Source organism: Coregonus clupeaformis, chromosome 19, assembly GCF_020615455.1.
Source record: "Coregonus clupeaformis isolate EN_2021a chromosome 19, ASM2061545v1, whole genome shotgun sequence".
Classification (NCBI taxonomy): domain Eukaryota; kingdom Metazoa; phylum Chordata; class Actinopteri; order Salmoniformes; family Salmonidae; genus Coregonus; species Coregonus clupeaformis.
Genome location: NC_059210.1, coordinates 3,948,093 through 3,968,787, shown reverse-complemented (window position 1 = coordinate 3,968,787; position 20,695 = coordinate 3,948,093). Strand labels below are relative to the sequence as shown.

General features: G+C 42.1%; 1 protein-coding gene across 1 annotated transcript; it reads right to left on the bottom strand.

The window, feature by feature from the left end:
* Nucleotides 1–4,762: 4,762 nt before the first annotated feature.
* Nucleotides 4,763–16,127, bottom strand: LOC121531715 (formin-binding protein 4). The gene is made up of 17 exons (XM_041837114.2): nt 15,967–16,127; nt 15,283–15,366; nt 14,395–14,519; nt 13,754–13,934; nt 13,463–13,613; nt 13,217–13,316; nt 12,765–13,091; nt 11,880–12,072; nt 9,944–10,053; nt 9,706–9,810; nt 9,170–9,303; nt 7,963–8,120; nt 7,322–7,596; nt 6,909–7,035; nt 6,440–6,639; nt 6,067–6,224; nt 4,763–5,922 (listed from the first exon to the last, which is right to left on the bottom strand). The coding sequence occupies exons 1-17, from the start codon at nt 16,073–16,075 to the stop codon at nt 5,829–5,831; spliced, it is 2,631 nt and encodes an 876-aa protein (XP_041693048.1). The 5' UTR covers nt 16,076–16,127; the 3' UTR covers nt 4,763–5,828.
* Nucleotides 16,128–20,695: the final 4,568 nt, after the last annotated feature.

Genomic DNA, 20,695 nt, shown 5'->3' with positions numbered 1-20,695 from the left:
CAACAGTCAACACATTCAAATGAATATAGGATGAGTACCGGGGAGATGTGTTGATTGGGAATTGTGTGGAGGTGCGCATTCAGACTGTGCTTCCCCCGTGGATAGGAGCCTCCGAGCTTCATAGATGTCACAATGGGACGCCGGGACTATTGTTTTTTAGACAGCTGCAACCTTTAAGGAGTAGGGCATTGAATCAAGGAGTTGGTCTGATGGAAATCTGTGATGTCATCGGCCTCCCCCTTTGCTTGAGGAACAATAAGAGGCACAATAGAGAACAAAAGAGGAAAGGCCCACCCCCCAGTTGTGCTATGTCATGACTTACCTGGACCATTTTACATTTGTCATTTAGCATACGCTCGACTTACAGTTAGTGCATACATTATTTTTAATTATTTTTATACTGGCCCCCCGTGGGAATCGAACCCACAACCCTGGCGTTGCAAACGCCATGCTCTACCAACTGAGCTACCTCCCTGCCTGCCATTCCATCCCCTACCCTTGATGATGCTGGGCCAATTGTGCGCCGCCCCATTGGTCTCCCGGTTGCGGCCGGCTATGACAGAGCCTGGATTCGAACCAGGATCTCTAGTGGCCTTAGACCACTGCGCCACTCGGGAGACGGACCACCTATTGAGATGTGCCTTTTGTTAAAACCTCTTAAGGATCTGACCCTTTTTTTCCATTTTTGCCTAAAATGACATACCCAAATCTAACTGCCTGTAGCTCAGGACCTGAAGCAAGGATATGCATATTCTTGATATCATTTGAAAGGAAACACTGAAGTTTGTGGAAATGTGAAATTAATGTATGAGAATATAACACATTAGATCTGGCAAAGGATAATACAAACAAAAAAACGTGTTTTCTATTCATTTTTTTGATGCTTCATCTTTGAAATGCAAGAGAAAGGCCAGACAGTGATGCACGATTATATATGTAATTTAGATGTCCACCAGATGGCAGCAGTGGGTGTGCAAAGTTTCCGACTGATCCAGTGAGGAATTACATCACTACACAATATTTTGTATCAAGTCTGCCAGGAGTTTTCCCAAATGTGCCGAATTGGTTTTGAAGTACATAACTTCATGCAAAAAAACACATATTGTAAAGTGGTTATCCCACTGGCTATAAGGTGAATGCACCAATTTGTAAGTCGCTCTGGATAAGAGCGTCTGCTAAATGACGTAAATGTAAAATGTAAACAAAAAATGCTATGGTAATATAAAATGTAAGTTTGCACACTCCCAAGAATGGCATTAATGATGGATCATTAGCTTCCCTACAGAAAAGACACTAACCTTCACACATCTAGATGGCCAGGCGGGGTGGGTGTGGAGTCAGAGGTCAAACTGTAGAACCCAGTTCCTACATTTGAATATAAATATTGATTTTTCAAACAAAACTACACTACATTGTATCTCTGGGACCCTCAGGATGACAAATCAGAGCAATATTACTGAATGTAAGTACATTATTTACCTTCAGAGGTGAATGTACCAAACCAATTGCTGTGATGTGTTTTGTTGTTGTGCACTATCCTCAAACAATAGCATGGTATTTTTTTTTTTGCTGTAATAGCTACTGTAAATTGGACACTGCAGTTAGATTAACAAGAATATAAGCTTTCTGACAATATAAAACATGTCTATGTCCCGGAAAGTTGGCTGTAGTTCACAACACCATTCTAGTCACATATCTTATACTGAGCAACAACCGTCCCGTATAAGGGACACCAATCCCGTAGAGGTTAAGTAAATCAGGTGTTAAGATGTGAAAAGGAGACTGGAATGCCACTAAGGAAAATGTATATTTTCTGACACACAAAAAAAAAGCTACGTTTGGTCAGATTTAGATGTGCATATTGGCTATTCTTCACAAACACACTTTGAAAGTAAATAAGTGGGCAGAACTCATTTTTTTGTTATTTGATAACAGAAACTTTGAAAGGGAGTGTTTGGTCCCACACTAAAAAAAAAACAACGTTAAAAACTGCCCCCTGAAGAAGTGTTAAAATCGAGTTTTATTTTATCATTTGAGTAATTGACTCTTAACCCTCCCGTTGTCCTAGGGTCAAAATGACCCGCCACTGTGTTGAACCAACTTTATTTAATTTTTATATTTTGGGGATCATTTGTGAGAAGGAGGCAGTGAGACTTTAAAGAAAGTATCACTGCCTCCTTCTCACAAATGATCCAAAAAATATAAAAATTAAATAAAGTTGGTTCAACACAGTGGCGGGTCATTTTGACCCTAGGACAACGGGAGGGTTAAAGGGATCGTTCACCCAAATTACAAAATGACATTGGTTTCCTTACAATGTAAGCAGTCTATGTATGACAGCAATCCATGCTTTGGTTTAGTTTCCCTGGCTCCGTTTTCAAATGCTAATGTTTTAGCATGTGGCACAAATCCCATGCAAGTCATGATACATATATTAGCATTTCTTTACACCTCATGTTCAAATCATCTATAAGTGGCTTTGTTGAGCTACACAATCAATTCACAATATATCAAGATACTTTAGGGAAATGTGCAAATGATGCGCGACAAATGCTAATATAGGTACCATGACTTCCATGAGATTTGTACCACAAATGCTAAAACGTTAGCATAGGAAAATTCTGCCACAAATAACCATTTATTATTTACATTTTGGTCATTTAGCAGACGCTCTTATCCAGAGCGACTTAGTTAGTGAGTGCATACATTTTTCATACTGGCCCCCCGTGGGAATCGAACCCACAACCCTGCCGTTGCAAGCGCCATGCTCTACCAACTGAGCTACAGTTTAGTATAAAGTATATGTACTACTGTAAGCTTTGATACACATTGTTTTATCGTTTTTGTTAGTCATACTGCACGATTCCTTGTTTTTGTCATTTTTATTTTTAAGCTTCTGTATTGCCCTCATCTACAGCCAGGTTTCCCAAACTCGTTCCTATCTCCCCACTGGGTGCACGTTTTGGTTTTTGCCCTAGCACTACACAGCTGATTCAAATAACCAACTCATCAAGCTTTGATTATTTGAATCAGCTGTGTAGTGCTACGGCAAAAACCAAAACGTGCACCCAGGAGGGCCCCCAGGACCAAGTTTGGGAAACCATGGTCAACAGCATACTACGATTCCCAGGGTGCATTTCGTCTCCCATGGTGCAATGCTCCGCCTAGTTAGCCTGCAGTTAGCTTAGCTAGCTACCAAGCCCAGATTAAGTTTGTCTAAATACAGTATATTGCTTGTCATAAATTATGAGTGCATTTCACATTACTTTTAGGTTTTAAATATATGACGCTTGCATGAATGTCATGCTGAATAATTGCTAATTTCATTGTCATCAATCAAGTGCAATACACTAAAGAACAATACACTAAATAACAGCAGTTTCAACTTAGCGACTGTCCTAAACAGTCCAAACATGTAACCAAAGACAGTAACATATTAAGATAGGCAGAAACTGCTTCTCCAATTAAATCTCTGATCACACTTGTAGACGTCATAACAACGTTGGCTAGCAAAGCTCACGCGCAGAAACACGTCATCGGGTCGATTGGTCGTCTCGCGCCGAACTGCCCATGTGCAGGCAGTCCTTCGATATAAAGTTGTTTTTGACTCAAATGAAAACGCGTCAGTGTCATTTTCACGAGGTTGTGAAGTAATAACATGTTCAATTACTTAAGATATTGGCTCGAATTCAGGTTCTGCCTTTAGATTTAGACAAAATGAAAAACTAAAATAAGTATTTTTCTGCTTCGTTGTTTCGCAAGCGTTCACGGAAGTCTTGCGATGTTGTGCCTCTTAGTTTAGAAACTCGGATGTAACATTAGGCCTTTTAGAAGAACACAATATTTATAACATTTACAGGAATCCTAGTCTCTCCGCACCAAAGACACACGCTAAGTTATCAATGATAGCTAAGTAGCTAAACCTGATGCATCTGAAATACAGCCTCAGCGACTGTCCAAGCAAACAAACACTGGAGGCCTATTGGAACTAATAAAAAGTATGAAGTTTACAAGTAATTAAATACAAAATATAAAAGGCTATTTGGGAAAGGGCACAATGGCTGCAACTTCGGTCGGTGGTGGTGAGAGTGGTTTTGCCTAATGGAACCATAGGCGTTTGAGCCTTGAACAAGAGAAAAATATTGGAGTAACTACTCTCATTCTACAGGTTTTTGAGCATCTATTTAATATATGTTAGATTAAGACATCCAGAGCAACACATAGCTGGGAGTTCCAATATGATCAGGAAACTAGACGGGTTATATAGATCGCTGAAAATGACTGTCAATCATTTCTTGTGTTAGTCATCTCAGGGATCCAACTTGAAAATGTAGCAGAAGCTATTTCCGGTTTAGCTCCTCACTAGTCTATAGACATGAAATCATAAAATTACACTACAACTGTGTAGGACATCACTAAATCATAGTAACCCACATTTAAAAAGTGGCGGAGTTGTCCTTTAGCATTAGAAAAAAAAGGGTCAGGGACCAATGGAGACTCACTATCCACACCTCCCTCTAAATCACACCTTCATGAAGAAAATTGCCAAAACTCTAATAAATAAAAAAAATGGCAGTGAAAGCAAAGATCCAAGTCATTACTTTAAATAAGTTGTTCTTGCTTTTAAATGAGTTTTGCTCTGGCAAAATTATTTGTCTGCAAATGTTTTGTTGCTTTTAACATTTTGTTTACAGATCTACAAATGTAGCTTTTGATTTCTCTCTCAACATCATTTCACTTTTCCTCATTCTTTACATTCAACTTAATTTTTCCATGTTCACGATTTATTTTATTTTGAATTCAATACTTAAGGCGTGAAATTGACCCCATATTTTTTCCCCAAACAATATACAATTGTGTTGCATTCCCTCCCCACAACATCGTAATAAACATCAAGGGCATTTTACTAAGACATATGCAATGTACACAGCTGAAAAACTGCTCCCAAAAACACTGGACACTCGCCTTGCCACCAAACTAGTCTTGATGATTTTCAGCAAAGGGAAATAACTAAATTAGAAAATATATTTATGCAAATAGTATGATATGAAAAATCAATTGGCACATTTGTATTATTGGCATGTCATCATGCATTTCTGTAAACTCTGGACATGGAGAAAAAAGACAGAAATAGTGGGCTGGGAAGTGGGTTGCTTGGTCGTGTTACCTACTGGCTTTACTTGAAAAATGTGTGCAGAGAAAAGTGTTGCAATGAAGCAGTTTCCACTATTGGGCCATGTGATAACGCACTTGTATACGCCATTTAAAAGATCCTATCTTGAGTCAGAAAACAAGAAAATCAGACAGGATATGTTGAGGGTATACCATGAATAAACAAAAAGTACTATCAGTCACTATAGTTGAAGCATCCAACTGAATATGGACCAGAGTTATTAGGAAGGTGTTATTCATCATAGTTTATGAAATGGGCAAGGTCAAAACAACATACAAAGAGTTGATCTCCACTATAAAACAAAGGTTCAGAAACTACAGCAATCTTAGCAGTGCCAAACGTTTGACAGAAAACAGCATTTATGCTTTAAACAGGTAAAGGAGAGAGGGAGGCTTGGTAGGGGAGTCTCCAGGGTAACATGTAAAAACAATAGTGGGGTTTACAGCGAATAAAAAATTAAAAAGAACATTCAAACCCATCCAATGTATTCATCCAAGATATGAGACGCTTTTCAAACCGTTTCAAAATGACAGTGAAAGCGTAAAAAGTGCACATAGTCCACTGATTCTTATCCAGCGTTTGGAGTAAGGGTTTAGGGGAGGATGGTGTGTGTGTGTGTGTGTATATATATAATGTGTGTGGAGCGGAGTGTGTGTTACGTGCTCTTCATCATCTTCCTCTTCTTCAACATCCTCTCTCGCCAGTCATCAGGTAAAGCCTCGAAGTTTGCATTCTTTCCAGCTTTTCCCCTGCAATCCAATAGATAAAGTAGTAGAAACAGATTATTTTCACTTAAAACATTATTAGAAGTTGTTAAAATATACAAATGTATTAGAAGTTGTCCCCATCAGAAAAATTGTTTGCAATCACAGTAGTTCAGGGGAAGCTCTTACGTGAGTAGCTGCTGCTGTTTCCACTCCTCGATGCCCCTCTTGTTGAGCTGGTCCCTGTCCTCGTCACTAGAACTAGACTTCTCCTCCTCGTCCAGTTCCTTCTGGATGCTCTGCCACTTCTTCACAAGGGACGGCATCTTCGTCTTGCTCTTCTTCGACTGGACACAGCAACCAGGGATGTGGGGAAGGGGAATAAAGGAGACAGTGGGAGATCGTCATTTAAGAGCTTCACTCTGGTTCGAATCAACTAGGGGAAAGCTTTCAATTGAAATATTTATTACATTGAATTAGACAGTGCCAATCTTTCACCATCCTTTTTCCTTATCAATGCATTGAACAGATGCCATTGTATATGAAAATCAAAGACACCCACCTTATCCTTCTTCAGTTTCTTGGTCTTGTCCGTGGGCAGTGTTTTAAGCCCTGTGGGGTCCAAGGCATTGGGGGGCTGAGTGGGGGGTAGCGGGGGGCGGGTTGGGGGAGGTGGGAGAGGTGGGGCCACAGGTTCAGAAGGCAGTGGAGGAGCAGCTACCGCAGACACACCCCAGTAGACCGCTCCTGACATCACAGGGGCTGAGGACACAGAAAGGAACACAAAAGTCAACTATTTGGTACAAGCATTAGTTTTCAAAGTGATCACAAGGTTTGCAATTAAACAGCCAAACACCTATACCGAGATACACTAGGGTCCTACATCTCCCATCAGAAAAAGTATTAAATCACAGTAATGTAGTACAGATCTGTGAAAGTTCTCATCATTGAGAGTCCTGCTACTTCAAGAATCATGTTAACATGAAAACCAGCAGGCACACAGACTCGATGATAATATCATGGCTTTTTACCTGCCATGGCGGTGGTCTGTGTGTAGAGGATGGCGCTGCTGCCGATGGTTACTGCCTTGGTCAGCTGACCTGCTCCTGAAGCCTTGCGTTTCTGACCCTTACCCAGGGAAGCTGTAGACTCCACAACCTGAGAGGAGAAAGACAAGCTTACAGTGAAAGCTTATGCTAATTTCCAACAAAATGCTTGCTATGCACGTCTCCCATCAGAAAAAAATGGTTTGCAATCACAGTAATTCAGAACAGGTCTGTGAAAGTTAACATAGAGTCATGTTAACATAAAAACCAGCAGGCCCACTGACTGGCACTTGACAACTGCTGGACTAGGAGGTCATCTAGAAAGTGTGCTTGGTTAGTCTATTCACAAGACTACTGAGATGAGACTTGAGGTCTGGATGAGTAGAATGGTCTCATACCTTCATGCTGCCAACGCCCAGGAGGAGGGGAGGCTCTGTTCCAGGTGCTGGAGGCTCACTGTCATCATCCTCCATCTCTACCTCCTCAATCTCTCCATCATCCTCCTCCAGGGGAGGAGGAGGGGGCGGGGGAGGCGACTCTGGGGGTGGAGGGGGAGGCAGGGGGATGTCGGACGGGGGAGGGGGCTGGTCAGGGGGAAGTGGGGGCTGAGGCACAGACCAATAAGAGGGAAGGCCAGGCTGAGTGGGGACGATGGGTGAGAAGACTGAAGCTCCTGCAATATGATAGAAAATTTATAAATGTACCCATTTTCTTTGTCAGAAGGGAGAAGTGAGTAAGGTTCACCAAATACTGACTAGTTAGTAACATATGACCGTGGCAGATTCCATAGCGCAAGACCTGTTAGTTAGTTACTGGAAGCCTAATGCTCTATGCATGTCCGTCTCCCTTCAGTAAAATAGTTTGCAATCAGAGTCTTTCAGTACAGGTCTGTGAAAGTTCTCATCATTGAGTCACGCAACTACCCAACTAGTGTGGTTTCAAGGCCAAGCGATTAATCTGGACCTATAGATACAGAGGATGTCAATCAGGAGAACATAAGGGAATTTTAAGAGAACGGTGAGGGGTCCTGAGGACTGACCTGCGAGCCCACCAGCGGGTACGGGCGGGGGTTTGGGTTCCCCCTGTATGGACAACTTGGTTTCCAGTCCTTCCTCCTCCTCCTCCTCTTCCTCAGCTGGGAAGTCCCACTGGGAGGCACTGGTGCGGTCGTTGGTGTAGAAATACCGCCTGTGCTCTCTAGAAGGAGGGAGAACAGAGATACAAGGCAGAGTCTCAACAGCTGGCCTTATAACTGGCTGAGTCGTAGTATACCCTGGGCGAGGGGGGGACTGCCCCGTAGGGGGCAGGAGAGGGGGAATGTTGGGCTGGACAGCCAGGTTAGCCATCCAGGAGAAGAGCCAGATTGGATCGGGATGTGGGACATTGATGGGGAACCCACCTTAACTCTCACAAAACCAAATCAACAAACCCAAAAAACTATCGGCTTGGGTCCTGCAAAGTTGATCATCAAAGCAGTGTTCAGATGTTCAGAGTAATGATCCACATAATGGTTGTCATGACAACATACTCACAGACAACCTTCAGACAACCTTTTGCCCCCCAAACATAGATAGATGCCAAAGAGAGACAGCAGTCATCAACTCAACAACCAAAGGCATGAAAAAAACAGTATTTATATTTTTTTACATCAGAAATATCTATACATTCACTCAATCAAGGAATAAAAACAGGAAACGTATGAAATAGAGTTGGTCTGACCTGCTGGGTCCTCGTCAACGCTCCGTCTTCGCTTTAACTGATGTTGTTTTTGACACTCCTCGTTTCCGGGGCTTCAATCTGTCACTCATTTCGCCCAGCAATGCATTCTGGGGGCTGTAGTCCTGTAAAGTGCAAAGCTCTCGCACACAACCACCTTCCTAGCTACCGTACCCCCGTTCCACTGACTGGACCCCCAAAACAGTCTACAGAGGGCCCCCCAAAGACAAGAGCCATAGTCTGGGCTATGGGTGGACAGGACAGGGTTCCCGTCTCTGCATCTGGTGGTATAGTGTTAGGGGATCAAGCTGGCCTGAATGGCTGCTCCCTTATTACCACTGACACTGCAGAGTGCCAGCATTGCATCACAGAAACCTTGAGGGTCTGTCTCTGTTTCATTTTATCCACTGGGATTGGTTAAGATCACCCTCATATCAGGTTAAAAAGGTGGCGACCCCAGCTCTGAGAGGGTTGTGGTCACACTGGGTTTGGGGGGGTGTTTAGAGATGTTAAAGGTAAGGAGCGCGTACCTGTCCCAGTGGCAGGACCAGCCTTTAGGGGCGGCGTTAAGTTCGTAATGTTTTATGTGCTCGGCGGCTTCCTGCAGCCTGCGGCGGAGATAGATCCCGTTCAGAGCCCCCTCCCGCCAATCAGCGATCCTCGTCTGAGAGAAGGATGGGTAGAGAGAAGGGAGAACAATGTAAAAAATAAAAATCTCCCATCAGAATGATCACTTGCAATTGCAGTCATTCAGTACAGATTGTTTCTATTTACAGTATATGGTTCTTTTATTTTATTTTTTATAACCATTTTAATTATTTTATTTTATTTAGTCCTGCATGTTGGAGCTCAAAGCTGTACCCTGCAATCACACCTGCAACCCTGTACATGTGACTATTAAAAACGGTGAATCTGAATCATGTCTGTGAAAGTTCTCACCATTGAGAGTCATGCAGCTAGCTAACTAGTGTGGTTTCGAGGCCAAGAGAATATAATCTGGACCTGAAGATATAGGCTTTCACTGTGACTGGAGGTAAGCTACAAAAACAGGTCATGGTCATCTCACCTCAGTCTGTAACAGAAGCAGCTGGAAGTTAGAGATGGTTTTCTTGTTGATCCCTAAGAACTCCATCTTGCTTGTTAAGGTGTTGGCCAGTTCCCCAATCTGAAACTGATCATTCAAAACACAATTTCTTAAAAATTAGTTATCCACCAGTTATTTTATCACTCATGAGTAGGCCCAGGGTTTTTCCTGCTCAGGCCCTACTACTGAGAGTTAAATTGGTGTGTGAGTTGTTCAGTACCTTGAGCTCTGGAGTTTCCACCTCCTCTTTTGGTGACACTTTGGTTAATGTTTTGTCCCCGGTCTCCTTCTCCAGCTCTTCCCCGGCCTTCTCAGGGACATTGGAATGTGCTGTAAGACACACAAGAGGCCTAGTACTAAGATGACGCCTACACCGATACATAAAGTTGAAGTCGGAAGTTTACACTTAGGTTGGAGTCATTGAAACTCATTTTTCAACCACTCCACACATTTTTTGTTAACAAACTATAGTTTTGGCAAGTTGGTTAGGACATCTACTTTGTGCATGACACAAGTCATTTTTCCAACAATTGTTTACAGACAGATTATTTCACTTATAATTCACTGTATCACAATTCCAGTGGGTCAGAACTTTACATAAACTAAGTCGACTGTGCCTTTAAACAGCTTGGAAAATTCCAGAAAATGATGTCATGGCTTTAGAAGCTTCTGATAGGATAATTGACATCATTTGAGTCAATTGGAGGTGTACCTGTGGATGTTTTCAAGGCATACCTTCAAACTCAGTGCCTTTTTGCTTGACATCATGGGAAAATCAAAAGAAATCAGCAAAGACCTCAGAAAAACAATTGTAGACCATCACAAGTCTGGTTCATCCTTGGGAGCAATTTCCAAACGCCTGAAGGTACCATGTTCATCTGTACAAACAATAGTACGCAGGTATAAACAGTATGGGACCACGCAGCCGTCATACCGCTCAGGAAGGAGACGCGTTGTCTCCTAGAGATGAACGTACTTGGTGTGAAAAGTGCAAATCAATCCCAGAACAACAGCAAAGGACCTTGTGAAGATGCTGGAGGAAACAGGTACAAAATAATCTATATCCACAGTAAAACGAGTCCTATATCGACATAACCTGAAAGGCCGCTCAGAAAGGAAGAAGCCACTGCTCCAAAACCGCCACAAAAAAGCCAGACTACGGTTTGCAACTGCACATGGGGACAAATATGGTACTTTTTGGAGAAATGACCTCTGGTCTGATGAAACAAAAATAGAACTGTTTGGCCATAATGACCATCGTTATGTTCTGAGGAAAAGGGGGGTTGCTTGCAAGCCGAAGAACACCATCCCAACCGTGAAGCACGGGGGTGGCAGCATCATGCTGTGGGGGTGCTTTGCTGCAGGAGGGACTGGTGCACTTCACAAAATAGATGGCATCATGAGGAAGGAAAATTATATGGATATAATGAAGCAACATCTCAAGACATCAGTCAGGAAGTTAAAGCTTGGTCACAAATGAGTCTTCCAAATGGACAATGACCCCAAGCATTCATCCAAAGTTGTGGCAAAATGGCTTAAGGACAACAAAGTCAAGGTATTGGAGTGGCCATCACAAAGCCCTGACCTCAATCCTATAGAAAATCTGTGGGCAGAACTGAAAAAGCGTGTGCGAGCAAGGAGGCCTACAAACCTGACTCAGTTACACCAGCTCTGTCAGGAGGAATGGGCAAAAATTCATCCAACTTATTGTGGGAAGCTACCCGAAACATTTGTACCCAAGTTAAACAATTTATAGGCAACGCTACCAGATACTAATTGAGTGTATGTAAACTTCTGACCCACTGGGAATGTGATGAAAGAAATAAAAGCTGAAATAAATCTCTACTATCATTCTGACATTCTTAAAATAAAAGTGGTGATCCTAACTGACCTAAGACAGGGAATTTTTACTAGGATTAAATGTCAGGATTGTGAAAAACTGAGTTTAAATGTATTTGGCTAAGGTGTATGTAAACTTCCGACTTCAACTGTACATTTATATGACAGAGTTGGTCTATGCAGCATATCAGATCAGAAGTCCTAGAGAAGTGTTTACATCTTAGGATGAACCACATCAGAACAATATAATGATGTAATCTGCACAGAATTTGTGTATCTGGACCAGATCGCACCCTAACTGTTCTCCAGACACTCACTTGTGTCGGGGTCTTCCCGTGTATCGGAGCCTCTGCTGTTTGAGTCGGGGCTGGCTGCTCTGAGGAAGGCTGTCTTCCACTTGGCCTTCTTCAGGAGCAGGCTACAGGGCTCGGGGGCCTCCTGACTTGCCTCAGAACAGGGGCTGGAGCCCCCCGCACTGCCATCACCCTCCTCCAACGCCCGCAACTCAGCCTAGAGGGACAAAAAGACGACAAATGTTCATGTTCGAGTCACACTATTAATTCTGCATGTATTTCATTGTGTCGACATTCTGGTCTGTGACTTTTTCAAAAGAGTCACAATATACAATATTTTGGACAACTTCATAGTTGAACCCCCTTTGCCCTTAGAACAGCCTCAATTCATCAGGGCATGGACTCTACAAGGTGTCGAAAGCTTTCCACAGGGATGCTGGACATGTTGATTCCAATGCTTCCCACAGTTGTGTCAAGTTGGCTGGATGTCCATTGGGTGGTGGACCATTCTTGATACACATGGGACACTGTTCAGCGTGAAAAACCCAGCAGCGTTGCAGTTCTTGACACAAACCGGTGCACCTGGCACCTACTACCATACCCCGTTCAAAGGCACTTAAATCTTGTGTCTTGCCCATTCACCCTCTGAATGGAACACATGCACAATCCATGTCTCAAAAAAATCCTTTAACCTGTCCCCTCCCCTTCATCTACACTAAATGAAGTAGATTTAACAAGTGACATCAATAAGGGATCATAGCTTTCACCTGGATTAATCTGGTTAGTCTATGTCATGGAAAGAGCAGGTGTCCTTAATGTTTTGTATACTCAATGTATAAACTCACTTGAAAGAGTTGTCAATTTCAACATCTCTGGTTTAATAAAGTATGAATAAAAACATAAGCTGACCTTTTTCCTCTCCAGAGCCAGCTCCAGCTCCATGGTGTCCTCCTCCGTCTCCTCTTCCTCAGAGTTCTCCTCAGACTGGTTCCTGCTGCGCTGGTCTCTCAGGGGGTGCGTGGGGGTATCTGGCTCATTCAGGGGGGGAGCGGGGGACCCTGGCAAGCCATCCTCCAGGCTGTTCTCCTTCTCCTCCAACCCTCCCACCAGCATCTTCCTCCACTTCTCCTCTGCTTCTTTCACCTCTGCAGGGATGAGGGGACCGAGGAGGGAGGCGGCCACACCATGACGCTCCTCTTCTTCACTGGTCAGGGCAACCACGCTCTCCATCACCTCCTGTCAGAGGAAAGGCACACAGAGTCATAGACATACACACACTTCCGCCAACAAATGGACAGTTGAGTACTTTGTTTGGATTCACACCGAATCATTGAGAGCACAAAAATACTCAAATAACTCACCTTCTTTTTTGTCTTAGATGTCAGGGCACTGACGGCAGTGGAGTGTTGTTCAACATGGTAACCTGCACTCTGTGTAGCGCCGTTGCCATTGACTGTTGAGCTACAGGGGATAAAATATAAAAGAGGTCAAATCTTCAACTCTAAGTAGAAAATACACATTTCAGAGTCTTGCTGTAAAATACAAATCCACTTGTGTATGACTAACATTTGTATATTATTATGTAGTACCATCCATTAACGCCTCACCTGTCTGCGTACTGCTGCAGGCCCTGCACCTGGTGGGCCAAGTAGTAAGGCAGCTGCCAGGCCACCTCATTGGTCTGAGTGTTCCAGTAGTAGTAACAACCTGTATTGTCATCCCACACCTCCTGCCAGTCACCCATCTCCAATCCGCCAACTGGCGGACAGGAAACACAAATAAGGAAGGAACTCCAGTTCTTTAAAAGCGCACACTTAACACATCCCAAACAATGGCTAGGCTAACTGCTACTTCTCAGGTAAGTTCTGCAATTTATGAAATACAACAAAACCGGTCACCTCCAGCTAGTGAAGTATGGGTATCATACTGGAAGTCTGCCCCAGTGCTCTCCGGCTCTGTCCCTGTCTCAGAGGCATGTTGCTGGGCTTTGGGTTCTGGACGTGGTGGTGTCGGGGCTGGGGCCGACAGATCCCCTGTGGGCTCCTCTGAACACGGCTGTGTGGTGATGGCATCAATTTCCTATTGGGGGGGGTGCAGTGATTAAATTAGGTTGTTGAAGGACACCACCTGTCTAAAGACATTATGAACAAAGCAGGGAAATACAGGCCTACATGAGACAATTGCAGGTGTATAGCAAGACAACTAGGAAAAGAGCCCTGATATCACCCTAATATTGTAGAAAAATAAGGAAGAGGATGATTTAAAAAATATATAAATTATTTGAATCTTCCAAGTTCCAATACAGTTACAAAACCTAAGACATAAAACGATGGGTTGAAAGTTAAAAGGGATGTCAAGTTATATTTTCCTCAGTGAGAAGCTATTTCAAGACGGTGTGCAGAGAAGGATTTACAGTACCAATGTCAGTGATAGAGTTTTACGAAAACATAAACAGGTCATCACATCGCTGAGAGGTAGGAACACAGCCGATTGAGAAAAGACCATGAAACAAACAGAAATAAAGTATTGTTATACTGACGGCCATGAAGTTGGCGAGTATGTCTGCAGACTGGTTGTGTTGTGTCCTGATGGTGGGAGGCTGCGAGTTTGTATCCTCTTCTTCATCATCACTGTCCTCATAGGCCCCCAGGAGGGACAGACCCTCTGGGGAGAAACAACAAACTTTTAAGGTAATGCACTGTTTGTAGGCAACCATGCTTGTGTGCGTGATTAGTAACCTGAGACCTGAAGACATCTTGTGTTACCCCTCCCAGATAATGCATAGGCTTGAGCTCAGCTAGCCAAGTACATCTCAACTCCACTATACCACATCTGCGGAGTTGAGTGCAGACGAGATTTGAGTGAACCTATGACTCCTTTGTCACCGTGCAGTCGATACTTTAAAAATTATTAATTCTTACACCCTTACCGTGTACCTATGTTTGTCCTCTGTTGCGTGTGTTTACTGAAATCCATACCTTTTAATAAAACAGTAACTAAATAAAACCACTGACTCTTTCCTCTTTGTGATTAAATCGGAACATGCATTCGCGCTCACTTGCCATTAGAGCAACAGCAACACTGAAACAATCGGTGGTTATATTAACGTTTTGTAAAAAATTATGGATTTTAGCTAATAAAGAAAGGCACGCAACAGAGGGCAAACCTATGTACATGGTAAGGGTGTAAGAATCTACATTTTTTAAGTTGACTGCACAGCTACTCGAGCCAGAGGTTCACTCCAAAAACTATTGCGCTCAACTCCGTGGATGTGGTATCGTGGAGTTGAGATATAGGTACTTATGCTAGCTAGAGCTCAGCAGGATGACAGTTATGGCAGGAGACCCAGGTTCGAACCCAGTCGTTCACGAGTTCACACAAGCTTGCAAACAAACGGGTATATGAACAAAGTTATGGCTTATCTTACCTGTGGCCTTAACTGCGGGGATCATCATTTCTGTGGTTACTTCTCTCAGAAAACTGTATCCATCACCGTTACCTTCATGTTCGTCTGCAAAACAGGCATCAATGCAATTGTCAAAGTAGCTAAATAATGATTATGTAGTTAGATATGTGGTCTGGATTCACAATTAACAGTTAGCTAACGTTACCATTGATATGCCTAGCTAGTTGTACCCAATTTTCTCACCGTGGTAGTTAGCTGGTTTAGGCATTGCCATTGCAGCGTTTGTTCACGAAATCAACAGGCCGCGCGCCACTAACTCGCTCTTTCACCAATATGTTAACATGCTAGCTGGCTAGGCTAACTAGCTAACGCTGTTTAGAAACCGAGAAACACCTCAAAAATAAATACATAGCATTTGGTATACATTGTTTCGAAAACAGCAACCAGTTATTTAAATATAGTGATCAAGTCAAGCAATGCATATATTTCCGGAAAATAAGTAACTAACGTAGCCAGCTACATTTTGAACAACTAGCTAGATAGGCTACGTCACCGGCGAGGCCAATGAGTTAACGTTAGGCTGGCTGGCTAGCTAGCTACTTTCTCTTCAGTGTTGATCAGTAGAAAAATGGGCCCGATTTTGAACGAATCAGCCACCAACCGTAAACTAAAACATAAAATATGATGGTGTCTTGGTGTTTTTACCTTCGGAACCTAAAGCGTCTTCTCTTCCACCGACGGTCCCGCTTCGAGGTGGGGAAAGTTGGAGTATTGTTCTGCGTCCTCCTGTTCCTGTGCGAGTTTTCTTTCTCATCGCTGGTCTGTGTAGCGCGATGCACTATCCCATGGAGCCAAGGAGTTGCTGCTTGTACCGTTGAAAAAAATATATACTATCCACATCCGGTGTCAAAGGGAGGGGATGATTTATAAAAAATCGTATATATGTTTTTGTATCTTGTATAATTAGCATAACATCACAGTTGCAATGCTGTTTTATAAGACAATTTGTGTATTTCTTATATTGCTATTGCATGTGTATAGGGAACATCATAAGGAAGTCCTGTAGGCATTGTCTCCAGTACACAGTAGTATATTTGATCAATTGAATTTGTGAATAATTGAATGTGAATATTTGATTGCATTAAAGTAGTAGATTCACCATGAAGTACATACATATGTTTGCAATATTTCAGTTCTCTTTATTTGGAAAGCCTGTCAAGATCAAAATCATAATCACAAGCTTTTCGTACAGTAGTGCACTTCCAAAAAAAGTATGATAGCTTAAAAAGTCTACAGCATGATTTGTTTAGGCTACATTTGTTTTTCTTGTTGTAACCTACTACTCACTCTCAGGCAGGGTTGGGTAGGTTACTTTCTAAATGTTGGCCTAATCCATTACAGTTACTACCCAGATAGCACATTTGGTTCCTTGGAAGTTGTGGGAACGTTTTTTGTTTCCCATTGGTCCTTGGAACAAAGCCATACATTTCTTGATCTGTAAAACTGCATAAAAAATAATAATTCTAAGAACGGAAGTGAACATTTTGAAGGTAATTAAATAACGTTCTGAGAACATGTTTCAATAACACTTTTATTAACACTGCTAGCTTAGTTTAACTGTTTTGAACTCTAAGCAAAGATAGGACACAGCATATTTCTTTTTTATTGTGGTACGGCGTCAGTGAGATTAAAACCAATTATATTCTGTTCTCTATTCCTGGAATTATTCCACTGCACCACCAAGATGGAGCTAGCATAACATTGTTTTTTTTACTCATACAAAGCAGTTAATTTTATTATTTTCAAACAGACCGCATTTCAAATGAAACAAGCACTCATTAAGATCAGGTGTGGGCAATTAGTGGGCGCAGTCAACACAACTGAACACACTTAACAAGATAGAGGATAGAGAGAGTTTTGGTGACGCTGAGAACGGAATGTACAGTGAGCTCCATAATTCACTGGACAGTGACCATTCTTTTGTTATTTTGGTTCTGTACTCTAGCACTTTGAGTTTGAAAGGATACAATGACAATGAGGGTGAAGTGCAGACTGTCAGCTTTAATTTGAGGGTATTTTCATACATATCGGATGAACCGTTTACGAATTATAGAAGCTTTTGTACATGGTCCCCCCCATTTTCGGGCATCAAAAAACATTGGACAGTTTAACATAATGTAGAATAAAGTAATCATTGTTAATATTTGGTCGCATATCCTTTGCATGCAATGACTGCTTGAAGTCTGCGATGCATCGCCATCACCAGACGCTGGGTATCTTCCCTGGTGATGCTCTGCCAGGCCTGTACTGCAGCCATCTTCAGTTCCTGCTTGTTTCGGGGACTTATTGCCTTAAGTCTCCTCTTCAGCATGTAAAATGCATGTTCAATTGGATTCAGATCTGGTGATTGACTCGGCCAGTCAAGGTTTTTCCACTTTTGGCCATCAAAAACCCCTTTGTTGCTCTAGCAGTATGTTTAGGGTCATTGTCTTGTTGCGTGATTAAGTGCCGTCCAATGAGTTTGGAGGCATTTGGTTTTATCTGAGCAGATAAAATATTTCTGTAGACTTCAGAATTCATTGTTCTACTTCTGTCTGCAGTCACATCATCGATGAAGACAAGTGAGCCTGTTCCACTGGCAGCCATACAGGCCCAAGCCATAACACCCCCTCCACCATGTTTCATGGATGAGGTGGTATGCTTTGGATCATGGGCATTTCTTTTTTTTCTCCACACTTTTGTCTTTCCATCACTCTAGTACATGTTAATCTTTGTCTCATCTGTCCACAAAATTTTTTTCCAGAACTCTTGGGGTTCTTTTAGGTGCTTTTTTAGCAAACTGTAATCTTGCCTTTCTGTTCTTCAGGCTTATCAGTGGTTTGCATCTTGTAGTGTACCCTCTGTAGTCCTGCTGGTGTAGTCTTCTGCGTATGGTAGACTTTGACACATCTACACCTGCATCCAGGAGAGTGTTTTTTGATCTGTTGGGCTGTTATCAGGGGTTTTTTCTTCACCATAGAGAGTATTCTCCGGTCATCCACTACAGTGGTCTTCCTCTGTCTACCGGGTCTTTTGACATAATTGAGTTCACCGGTTGTTTTTTTCTTGTTAATGATGAACAAAACTGTTGACTTGGGCATGGCCAGGGTTTTTGCAATGTTCCTGAATGATTGATTTTCATTTCTGAGCCTTATGACGGCCAACTTCATTTGCATCGACACTGCTGTCTTCCTCATGTTGTCACACCCCAATAACAACCTCCAAAGGCAATAGCAACGTCTAGAATCATTACTATTCATCAACAGCTCTCCTGCATTCACTAACGACACAAATGAATACACCTGCCTAACGACACACATCTGTGAAGCCAATTTAACAAATACTTGTAGTACCTTAAAATGGGGGGACCATGTACAAAAGGTGCTGTCATTTCTAAACGGTTCATCCGATATGTATGAAAATACCCTCAAATTAAAGCTGACAGTCTGCACTTCACACTCATTGTCATTGTATCCTTTCAAACTCAAAGTGCTAGAGTACAGAACCAAAATAACAAAACAATGGTCACTGTCCAATGAATTATGGAGCTCACTGTATATGTTTTTAAATAACATTCTTAAAACGTTATTTGAATAAAATTAATTATCTCCATCCATGGCTAATTTAGGAAAGGGACAATTTTAGCTAGCTAGCTAGCCACCAGAGAACAACAATTCATTATTTTTTCTGACAATTACGTTTTGCCTTTGATGAGATTGGTGTGAAGCCAAATCCAAACTGGCTTCCCTTGACACTTTTTTTTGGAGCGCCAGCACCATTCACAGTTGAGCTCACTCAGTTTAGCTCAACGCTGATTGGCTATTATTAATTTTTTTATCAAGGGAGGTCAAATGCTCGCTCGCTTCCCTTGCATTCAATGCTACGGGCGGCAACAATGTCATACTCTTTTTGACCAGACAGCATCAGATAGATGGGCTACATATAAAAAAGACAGAGGGGCGCTGTTTCCCTCGCTCGGATGCTTTCTCCGGAGAGATATATTCAGCCTCTTGCAAATTGAAGGAAAATTATGAAACACAGAGAGACAAAATATTGTATATGTTTTTTTTAGTTGTTTTTTTAGTTGGTACATTTTTGGGGGAAGCCTGGCTTCCCTTGGCATCCATGACTACACGCCACTGGGAAAATGGGCAGCAGGTTAGATAAACTTGGACTGTGGGTCACCATTATTATAGTCCGAATTGTACCCCAATGACAATTCAATTCAATTTTGTGTGATTAAGAAACATCTGAGGATTTCAGAAATGCATCATGTGTTGGGCTAATATGTTGGCTAGATGTCTGAAGAGGGTTTACAGAAGACAGAAATGCAAAAAGTGTCCCACTTTTTCTGAATCCACTCAAATAAACAGTACTAATAACAGAACTACAAGAAAAAATGAACAGGATATAGCACTACAAGAACCAGAGCCCTGCCTAACCTAAGTACAGGGGGTCCCTAATGCAAACTGGATCTCTTTCCTCCATTGGAAAAGCCTATAAGACTGTCCCACTTTAGCTACTCCATGCTGTCCTACTTTAGCTAGCTATGGTTGGTAAAGCGAGAAAACAACAAAACATTACTGACTTACACATTTTTTACATAATATTGGCACATTTTTACGTTAATTATTTTGATGCATCAGTACATAGTATGCACATTTACATTACAATTTGGCACAGTGATTTATGTATACGTTTTATAACCTTAACATCAAAACTGAAAAAAAGCTATGTCACTGACCTTACTGTGTGCTTGGGGGTGAACTTCCTGTTTGAAGCTTGCTCAGCCCCCATCTATGATGTCACACCAATGAAGGGATGTGATTTTGAGATGTGGTTTCTCTTCAAGGGTTTAGTAACAATAGTTTAGATTTTCTCTTGTCAGAAATAAACGCATCAGGATTAAGCTGTCCCAGTTTATATGACATCCCAATCTTTCTGAAGTCACCCTATAACCATAGTAGCAATTGTAAGGGAACACTTTGGAGATTATGGGGAAATTATCAGACCAAAGGTGAGGACAAAACAGTTCACCTGACATAAGACTGAATCCAAACATTACACTGTTGATTTTATGTGCATTTTACATTTACTGTACTTTTCACAGCATTTGTAAATAACAACATTTGAAAATCCTCTGGATACATTCAGTAACATAATAATAACATTCATACAATTTTTAGAGTAGGTGCTAGATGAGAAAAAAACGATTACAAGGGTTTGAGTGAGAGGTCTAACTGGTGTCTCCAAGTGGCCACACCTCTCCAAAGTTCCTAAGTAATTCCTAATATGACTCACGGAAAGAGTAGCTCAGTTGGTAGAGCATGGTGCTTGCAACGCCAGGGTTGTGGGTTTGTTTCCCACGGGGGGCCAGTATGAAAATGTATGCACT